The following is an 11,181-nucleotide window of genomic DNA, read 5'->3' as shown; positions in this document are numbered from 1 at the left end:
AAGAAATACAATATCAATGTACTCATTGTGATGAAATAAAAATGACGACTGGTCCTATTTTTGAACGAGCAGGCGTATTTCAGTTACTTAAAACACGATATATTTCATCGTGTTTGCTTCGTTACACTGATGACAAAGGTGCAGGTATCAGATTTGGTCGCTTACAGCATGTTTGATACGGTTAGCAGAGGTGACCTAGATAACTTAACAGTTACTCATACCAGTGGCAGACATTATATACCATTATATATATGTATGTACCTGGAGCCCTGGATGTAAACTCAATCACAAAAGATTCATCCGTTCCCCCGTATTCCTTTCTGGAATTTTAATTATCAAGGCGCATACCGAGCAGATTCCACGACTGAGAGTCGCAAAGAAATGTCCTTTAAGAGGTACACCGGAGACTGAATCCAGGATGGAGAGTAGGATGGTGGGGGCAGGTGGAGAGGGGTGCAATTTTATATTTGTTTGAAAAAATAAATGGCTTGAAGGGAGGGGAGAAGGGGACAGGGAGAGAAGGGGTGGCGGAGGAGGGGGGGCGGGGGGGGTTAACACGAAGAGCATCAACAGGTAAACACTCCACCCTACCACAGTATACTAGTGTGGATAGATAGATAGTTGGATAGATAGATGAATAGATGGATGGATGGATGGTCACCATACCCAGCTCCCTTAGTTCTCCTCCCCAACCCCATCGGCATCTATTCCAAATCTCAAAATTCCCAAATTCTATATAAGCAACCCCTAAACCCCCCTCTTGGGTTGCACAGACCACTTTCGCCCCTTTCGGAAACACATTAAATGGCCTGGCCGGGCCCGTGTGTGAAATACGCATCAGTCGGAAAGCGCACGTTAAATCTCCAAAGTAAGTAAGTAAAGTAGGATGGATGGTTGGATAGATAGAGAGAGAGATAGTTAGATCGATAGATAGATAGATGATGGATAGTTAGACAGATAGATAGATAAGTAAGGATAAGATATATGGATGAACAACTTCTTTATAACAATTAAGAGCGACGTTTCGGTGTAGGTTCTAACACCGTTATCAAGCAAGTGTTAGAACCTACACCGAAACGTCGCTCTTAATTGTAATAAAGAAGTTGTTCATCCATAAATTATTATCCTTACTTAGTACTCCAACTTCTAAATGCCTATCAAAGAAGATAGATAGATAGATAGCCATGTATCCTTGTTGGGTTTTTTAACATAATTTTAATGTGATATACTTCAGCCAGTTTAAAGAATAACCCTTACGTGGTGCTACTTGTATTATTTATTACCTCTCAAGCTCAAGCTTTTTCCTTTTTATTTCCTTTTTTTCTTTTTTAGTACTTAATTCGGAGAGTGCTCTTGGTAAGGCTGAGAATGTTATGACTGCCTAAAGCCATCACTGTTGTGGGTGCTTTTTATTGTATCGTACTGTATACTGATGCTAAATCTGTTTTACGTGTCCTATTAGCCTGTATGGCTGGACACTACCTTTGGTATACGTGTATTTCAATGTGTCATGTGAAATCTTAATTGTAGTGGGTGACACAATAATAAAATTATTTCTTCTTCTTCTTCTTCTTCTTCTTCTTCTTCTTTTCAGTATACCAGCTATTCAACCCTTTATAGGTATTCTAATCATGTACGGGGCGGTCGGGTAGCCTAGTGGTTAAAGCGTTCGCTCGTCACGCCGAAGACCCGGGTTCGATTCCCGACATGGGTACAATGTGTGAAGCCCATTTCTGGTGTTCCCCGCCGTGATATTGCTGGAATAGTGCTAAAAGCGGCGTAAAACCATACTCACTCACTCACCCACTCTAATCATGTACCATCCTCGATAATGCAAGGTAGTATATCCATATTCTGTTAAGAGGAATACCATGATCCCATTCACTGCCCTAGTGACTGGAGAGATGGAGATCCGTTACTTTGCCAACGAATGTGTCCAGGACAACTTATTATAAAAGAATGGAAATATAATCCAAAGGATAATCGAGGTTGGCAAATATCATGTTATCACGAAACCTCGAAAACAGCAGTGAGTAAGGTAACACCACAGCTTCCCGAGGCAAGGGTGTTAACTGATTTTAAAAGTCCAGTTTCCACCCTTGCCGAACTAGACTGGAATTCCTGGACGATCGTATCGTCACCAGTGGCTGTTACAAGTTAAATCCTTTCTATACCTCTCCTATGGACCAATCGGATTCCACCTCTCGTATCACTTGCATTTGATTCAAACAAAATGGCGGCGCCCAGTCAAGACGATCTGATCGATAATCAAGATCTATATTGTGAGAAAACGGGTCTTACATCGCGAAGTGCATCAAATCACGTGAGCACCTTGATTAAAAACTTGAAAAGATTTGGAAAATATCTGTTGACAGCGAGTTGGCGGTGCACATGCTGTGCAAATCCTGCAATCGACCGAAATCTGCTCGACAGTTTACGAACCGGATTTCGATTTCGGTGCGCGATTTTGATTGGACTATGCATAGACTTGTTAGTCCAGCCAAAATGTAACTCCATAATACCAGCCTAGTTCGGCAAGGGTGGAAACTGGACTTTCATAGTCAGTTAACTCTCTTGCCTCGGGAAGATGCCCAACCATCGCGTACGATATCACATTGTGACCACTGATTCCCATTTAAGTCGGCTCTTACAGGAATAGAGGACCCAGTTCCACAAACCGATCGTAGCCCTAATAATCCTTAGTGCTACGACCACGTACCGTATATGTTGAGATATTGGAGTGCCTAGCCTAGTGGTTACAGCGTTCGTCACGCCGAAGGCCCGGGTTCGATTCCCTACATGCGTAACATTGAGAAGCCTCTTTCTGGTCTCCGACGGTATGATAATACTGGAAGATTGCTCAAAGCGGAATATAACCATATTCACTCACTCACGACTGTGCAAACAATAACATAGAGATGGCGTCGTCACTTCCGGAACAAAAGGTATTCTTCATGGTGGAAAGGATACATAAGGCACCGGATAATCGAGCGTGAGTAGGCCCTGACTGTTTAATATACTCTCCCAAAAAGTAGGGGATATCCCAAATAACAAATGGTCACAGAAATACAAAGAGTAATGGAAGTGGATGGATAAGAAAAAGTGAGTGAGTGAGTGAGTTGGGTTTAACGCCGCTTTTAACAGTATTCCAGTCATATCGCGGCGTGTCAGCTTAATGTGGGAGGAAAGCCCGAAGTGATGCAGGTCTCAGACATTTACCACTTCGGTGAAACCCACGAGCACGGGTATGGTGTTGACAAACCTAGAAACATAATTGGGGCGAACCGATAAGAAAAAGGAAGGACTAGGTGGAACATGACAACCAACAGTACATACTGGTGGAAAATTGTTAGGGTGCAAACCACCAAGAAAGACGATAGGGGTGTGGTAAAATAATCAAAGTTTTGAGATGACTTGATCAATAATTGGTCACGCCCCTACAATTGGTCAAACATTCGTTTAAAACAGCTAGGCATGGTCTGAATCAAACACCCCATGACAATTTGAGAGAGTCTTGTGCACTCCCCCCTTGCAGCGCCTGGCCCAGTTCTGCTGTTGTAGCGGGTGACCTTTGACGTCGTTGTACACGTCTCCCAAACACGTCCCAGGTACGACACGTGCACCATCTTGAAAGACACATCGTACAACTATTGGCGCCAGTTTGTTGTCTCTGTAGTACTGTCCAGTGACCTTCATGGACAATATGCAAGGGCGCTCTGGCAGTCATAGTGATGGCGACCCATATTATGACAGACCGATCCCAAATTCTATCATGTTGCCTTACGTTGACGTTCGCGACCTATATCATGACAGACCGACACAAAATTCTATCATGTTGCCTTACGTTGACGTTCGCGACCTATATCATGACAGACCGACCCCAAATTCTATCATGTTGCCTTACGTTGACGTTCGCGACCTATATCATGACAGACCGATCCCAAATTCTATCACGTTGCCTTACGTTGACGTTCGCGACCCATATCATGACAGACCGACACAAAATTCTATCATGTTGCCTTACGTTGACGTTCGCGACCTATATCATGACAGACCGACCCCAAATTCTTTTATGTTGCCTTACGTTGACGTTCGCGACCTATATCATGACAGACCGACCCCAAATTCTTTCATGTTGCCTTACGTTGACGTTCGCGACCCATATCATGACAGACCGACCCCAAATTCTATCATGTTGCCTTACGTTGACGTTCGCGACCTATATCATGACAGACCGACCCCAAATTCTATCATGTTGCCTTACGTTGACGTTCGCGACCCATATCATGACAGACCGACCCTAAATTCTATCATGTTGCCTTACGTTGACGTTCGCGACCCATATCATGACAGACCGACCCCAACTTCTATCATGTTGCCTTACGTTGACGTTCGCGACCCATATCATGACAGACCGACACAAAATTCTATCATGTTGCCTTACGTTGACGTTCGCGACCCATATCATGACAGACCGACCCCAAATTCTATCACGTTGCCTTACGTTGACGTTCGCGACCCATATCATGACAGACCGACACCAAATTCTATACGTTGCCTTACGTTGACGTTCGCGACCTATATCATGACAGACCGACCCCAAATTCTATCACGTTGCCTTACGTTGACGTTCGCGACCCATATCATGACAGACCGACCCCAAATTCTATACGTTGCCTTACGTAGACGTCCGCATGACGTTCGTTCGGACGCCTCCACATACGCTCCTGCCTGTCCTGAAATCTTGACTCGTTTGAAAACAATACACGAGACGATCAGCGATCCCCCCGCTTTCTCTACCCTGAACGCCATTGGCGTCTGGGTAGAATGTGTCGACTTGTTAACGTCTGGGCAGTCAGGAACTCCCATGGCCTGGCGTAAGTCAAGCAACGGTTTGAGTGGTTGTTTGGGCCCGATTTCGTAAAGCCTGGTTTCTGATTAATCCACCCCGGACTTGTGATGTTGACCTATGGCGCCATGTGCAGGACTAATCATTAACAGTTTGCAGACTGGGACACGCTGAACATAATGGCAACATCACGCTGCGTTCTCCCAGTTTGATGTATGCAAATAGCCTCAGGCGTTCATCCCAAGCTGATCACAAATACTGCATTGGAGAAAGAGTAGAGAGTTTACGTGTTACTGGGGATAATGAAAATTAACAATGCTAATTGCCAAAGGCGATTTGTCGACCTTGCGCCGAAGTGTCAAGATCAAGAATGACCCCCTACCCACGTGCACAGAGGAATGGCATCATCCACGTGCAATGTCTCGGGGTGTTGGGGTGTTAGGTTTTGGTTCCGAAAACGTTATCCGCAGTCAGATTTCAGAGCTGATCTATCTTCTGACGAACGTATCCAATCTAGCAATGAAAGTAATTAGATAGTCTTTTTTGTTCTTTCGCGTATGGCGAATTCAAAACATTAAATAGAAAAGTTGGGTTCGTTTTGGGAGTAATACGCCTTTAACGTAAAACATATTTTGAAAAGTTTCCAATTTACCTTCTTCATTTATTTCACTTATTTTCACATTTCACTAGATTTACTATTCAATATTTTCCATTATTATAAATAATCTTTAAATTTTGCATTCAATGCTGTGCGTATTTTGCGGTACAAAAAACCAGACCCCTGAAAATTCAGGTTAGAATCGATCTTCAGCAACCCATGCTTGTCGTAAGAGGCGACTGACGGGATGGGGTGGTCAGGCTCTTTGACTTGGTTGATGCATGTCACCGTATTCCAATTGTGTAGATGGATGCTCATGATGTCAACCACTGGATTGTCCGGTCCAGACTCGATTAGTTAGAGATCGCCGTCATGCAGCTGGAACATTGCTGAGTGCGGCTTTAAACAACAAACAAACAAACAAAACAATAAGAACCTACGCTCGTCAATTACGTGGCTACAATATATCTACGCCATGCGTTGTTGTAGGTTTACCTGTATAACATAACATTACTAAATTGCCGGGCAAAGGAAAGAATACATCCAAGTGTAATGGTGGCTAAAAATAAAACAAGAAATGGTTATTCGATGGCCATGTCTATGGGTATCAAAGTCGTGTTGTGGATCTTAAGTTTGCAGTGTTTCGGCGATTGTTTTAGCCTTGTAACGTTTTGATAACGTTTGTAAGTTTTTAGTCAATCCAATATTCAAGTGTATACTTTTTTTATTTGACCGACAGTTCATGTCCACAGTCAACAATAAAGTAGCATATCACATTCGTCTTTGTTGTCACAACTACCCGCGTGGGGATTCCCCAGAAACCCGTGCTTGTCGTAAGAGGTGACTTTGTGGATCGGGGGTAGGCTCGCTGACCTGATTGCACGATATCAGTATCAATATACAGTAAACTACGGTTATAACGAACTGACGGATATAACGAACTTATTTTTTAGTCCAGGCCATTTGCTGCATTTATGTTGTATATATGCTTATAACGAACTACGGTTATTACGAACTAAAATTAGTGGTCCCTTCGAGTTCGTTATAACCGGAGTTTACTGTAATATAAATATGAATATAAATGTGATAGGTTTGTCTGGTTCAGATTATCTATATGCTCCTGTAAACAGCTGGAATAGTTGAGGCGTTAAATAAATAAATGGTGTGTTGGTGATATTACTGGCGCTTCGAATACTCTTATCGCTAATGTGAAAAGAGGAGCAATATTTATCTCACAAATGTGCAAACAAGATTTTGCACCTTCAGTACAATCGTAATATCGAAATGGTCGCATACCTTGTATTAACTAAGGATTCGAACCGTCGATACAATGAGCCACATAACTATTAAATTGTTAAACTATTATATTCCGACCCGCGAACATCATGTAGTGGTCCCGCTAGAGTTAACTCCCCTGCTATGTCGCGAATGCAGTGGGGGAGTGATGGGTTCATCGTCAAATGGGAGTCAGAATCGGCGACTTGGACGTGCCTGTCGCTGTTCCCCGACGGCGTCTATCGTTACTAATATTATCAATCACTGGATTGTCCGGTCCAGACCCGATTTACAGGATGCCATCATATAGCTGGAATATTGCCGAGTACGGCGTTAAACAACAAATATGACTTTTACCGTCCTTTAAGTCGAATCATTTCGTTTTTCCTGAGAGTAGTGCCAGATCATCCTCCATCCATGGTGTATAGTAGTCAGAATTATAGTATTTGTACAGTGACTTGTGACAGGACACTTCCAGAATGGGCATCATGCATTTAACCCGTCTACAGAACCACCTTACACACCCAACTATCTCGGACGTGGTCGACATGCCTGGAAGTCTGCGTTGTAGGGGGTAGAATTAAAGCACCATTCATACCATCGCAATATTTTCGCGCTGACTTGGTTGGAACATGTCACCGTATGTAACTGCGTAATCGATGCTCATGATGTCCGTCACTGGATAGTCTGGTCCACAGTCTACAGACCGCAGTCATATAGCTGGAATATTGCTGAGTACGGCGTTAACAACAAAACAGAAAATAATGTAAATAATCGCACTTGTACAACAAATTTTAGCAACATTCCATCACCAGGGCCGTAGCCAGCCGGGGGGGGGGGGGGGGGGGGGGGGGGGCAGTTTTATTTGAATCAAGTTGGGGACAAGTGATACTTGTACAAATATTTGCCCTCCCTGTCAAAAAAAATTAACTACGGCCTTGATCACTATCAGGGCTGGGTGAGTGAGTTGGGTTTAACGCCGCTTTTAACAATATTCCAGTTATATCGCGGCGTGTCAGCTAAATGTGGGAGGAAAGCCCGAAGTGATGCAGGTCTCTGACGTTTACCACTTCGGTGAAACCCACGAGCACGGGTATGGTGCTGACAAATCTAGAAACATAATCGGAGCGAACCGGGATTCGAACCCACAATCATAGGTTTCTGGCGTGCCCAAGGGACGCTACTCTGCACAGCGAATCGCGGCGCCTTAGACGACTGGGCCACCCGTGCCCCCCTATCAGGGCTGGGAAGTCCAGAAATGGATTCACACATTGTACCCATACAGGGAATCAAACCCGTGTGCCGAGCCAACGCTTTCACCACTTGGCCACCCCACAGCCATATACACACATGGGAAAAAACGAAGCATTGATTGAGAAAGATGTTTAATTTCATTAATCAATAAAATAACAACACAATATAAATTGGTCATGAAAAGACATGAATTGGTCATACGGCAACAAGTGTATATCATTAGGAAGAATCATCTTATACAGACTGGCATATACTATGAAAACATACATCTACACAGAAAGTAATGGCCCATTCACACACGGTCATAAGTATATGTTAAATATAGGAGACACGACTGTCGAAGAGCAAAGATCGTTCTGTGATCGTCCAGAACTGACAGCCCGAATGTTTAAGGACTTCACAGGAAACTGTCTCCCTGAATATAACTGCACAGCGAAGACTCATTTAAAGCCATGGGATCGGAAATATATCGACTTAACCGTAGTTAGAGAAAACAAAATTATTTACTGAAGTGATCTGGAGATATGTAACGTTGACCTCATTTTTGTTTTACCGGTTTTAATTTAATATTTCACTATGAACCCAAATACATTTCTTAAAATCAGTTTTTATGATCATATAACATCTAAATACTTCGCACGTCGTGTGCTAGTATTTCCACGTCACGTGACCGCAGTGAGTATTGCACGTGATATGGAACCACTCGGTATTGAGGTAAATGCACCAAAGAAGGTCACGTGATCATTAAGTAATTCTCGAAGCCATGTATATAAAAGTCTGCTCAACAGGTGTTAACAGTGGTTAAACACGATTTGTGCTTTTCATGGATAAATAAAACAATATCACATTATTAATATAATATATTTTTTTCATTAAACATTTGCTGTATATCATATCTTAATCATTATTGCCGTCCAGCTGTTATTGATAACATTATCTGTGGACCACCAGAGCTGAAACATAGGCGATTTACGAAGCTTTAATGAGTATAAGATTTTAAATGTTATATTCGTGAGTGAGTGGTTGGGTTTAACGCCGTTTTAACACTATTCCAGTTATATCACGGTGCGCCCGCTTAATGTAGGAGGAATGTCCGAAGTAATGCAGGTCTCAGAAGTTTACCGCTTCGGTGAAACGTTCTATTCATGATGGGGGTGGTCGGGTAGCCTAGTGGTTAAAGCGTTCGCTCGTCACGCCAAAGACCCGGGTTCTAATCCCGACATGGGTACAATGTGTGAAGCCCATTTCTGGTGTCCCCCGCCGTGATATTGCTGGAATATTGCTAAAAGCGGCGTAAAACCATACTCACTCACTCTCTCTATTCATGAAGCACATGATGTCAAAGAAGGGGAAAACACGAAAGCAGTTATTTCGTGTACAATTTTCTTGTATACTTGTATTTATTCAAAAGAAAGAGTATTTCCGTGGTTTGTAAATTATTCCCATATTCATTCAACAAGTAACCAGCCCGACCCACTGGAAAGATATGTTCACATCCGTAGCTTAACCTACTTGGCGCCACCTATAAATGCTCCCAGTCCCGTCTGAAGGTACAATAATAAAAGGACACATCGTACAGGCCTCTAGAACAGGAGTATTGCTTTCCACAGTAACATAGCTCATGGCAGTATGACATATTTACGACAAGAATGTTTGTCTCACATTGCATGTGTGTCAGTGGCTGTCATTGTTTATAAGTAGCCAAGGTAAACAGCCAGACAAATAAAGTATACACCCATGTTTGATGGTGGCAAAAATATATAAAAACAAACAAACAAGAAATGGTTCGATGATGATGTATTCGATACTAGTATCATAAGTGTGTTTTGACCTCAAATTTGCAGCGTTTCGGCAGCTGTATTAAGCCTAGTAACGTTTTGATAACGTTAAAGTTTTTGCTTAAAACCGATTTTCGAGTGTATACTTTCTTTTACCCGGCAGTTTATACAGAATAATATTAATCAATTGAAACATGATGATTTTTTTAAAAGTTCAGAATAGAATTATTTTTTTAAATCATTCACAATAACTTTTCTTTAAAAAAAAATCATTCACAATAACTTTTCTTTACGATAATACTTTACGAGTCACGATAATCAAAATGTTTCAATGACTCTTTGTCAACCGGTAGACACGTACACACAAGATAGGAATGTAATGAGGACAGCGAGGAAGTCATCTGGAAGATGGACGTACTACGTCACAAAGGGACATTGAGCGTCTGGAATGTATTTCATGAGGTCCTTGGTTGTCTGTGTGGAACTTATTTCTTTGGAAGGACATTGTCCCTGTACTGTCCGATGACGTTTCCGGGCGGCCTGTAGTTGGCCACAACGATGACCTTTCCACCCTGACCTTTGGCCTTACCAACACCGAGTTCTTTGCTTCCTTTCCAAACCATCTGGGTAAAATGTCCTGTAACAAAGTCGTGGTTCTATTTGAAACGTATTTGATTTGCTTTGGGTTTTTTTGCTAACGCCGCACTCAGCAATATTCCAGCTATATCACGGCGGTCTGTAAATAATCGATTCTGTGACAGACAATCAAGTCATTTTTCATGAGCATCGATCTACGCAGTTGGGATACGATGACATGCATCAACCAAGTCAGCGAGCCTGACTGCCCGATCCCGTTAGTCGCCTCTTACGACAAGCATGGGTTGCTGAAGACCTATTCTAACCCGGATCTTCACGGGTCGAAACGTATTTGAAACATTTTTACATTTGACAACGATACAAGGTCAACGCTGTCATATAGGATAATTACAATGTATAGACAATCTGTTTGTACTTTTTATTATCGTTGGCCATGAAAGCGGCGTAAAATCACTCACGAACTCACTTTAATAAGTGTAGCAGGACAGAGGGTTACATCATGAAACAAAGATGGCTTCTTCAATGGCCATTTTTTGTATTTGAATCATCTGTAATTTCACAGTTTAATATCTTAGCGGTGTAAGGAGTGAGAATGTGCTGAAGAAAAGAGGTGGACGTACCTGATCCCATAGAGCGGTCCGATCTGAAGTCATGCTTGGTGATTTCACTGTACCACTGGTCACACACCTCTTGACCTGCAATACACACGTGATAATAGAGCACCCACGTCATCCTTGTTTGTTTGTTTGTTTGTTTGTTTGTTTGTTTAACGCCGCACTCAGCAGTATTCCAGCTTTGTAACGGCGGTCTGTAAATAATCGAGGCTGGAC

General features: G+C 42.6%; 1 protein-coding gene across 3 annotated transcripts in view; it reads right to left on the bottom strand.

The window, feature by feature from the left end:
* Positions 1–9,658: 9,658 nt before the first annotated feature.
* Positions 9,659–11,181, bottom strand: part of LOC124145546 (cell wall protein PRY3-like) — a 41,704-nt gene continuing 40,181 nt past the window's right edge. For all 3 annotated transcript variants that reach the window (XM_046515361.2, XM_046515358.2, XM_046515360.2), the window contains exons 8-9: positions 10,972–11,046; positions 9,659–10,391 (exon numbers count right to left, since the gene is read on the bottom strand). In XM_046515361.2, the coding sequence (XP_046371317.1) occupies positions 10,240–10,391; positions 10,972–11,046 (227 nt within the window). In that variant the 3' untranslated portion in view covers positions 9,659–10,239. The remainder of the gene's footprint in view (positions 10,392–10,971; positions 11,047–11,181) is intronic.

This window comes from Haliotis rufescens, unplaced genomic scaffold (genome assembly GCF_023055435.1).
Source record: "Haliotis rufescens isolate VD_foot unplaced genomic scaffold, xgHalRufe1.0.p SCAF_8, whole genome shotgun sequence".
NCBI lineage: Eukaryota > Metazoa > Mollusca > Gastropoda > Lepetellida > Haliotidae > Haliotis > Haliotis rufescens.
This window is presented reverse-complemented; position numbering and strand designations above follow the sequence as displayed.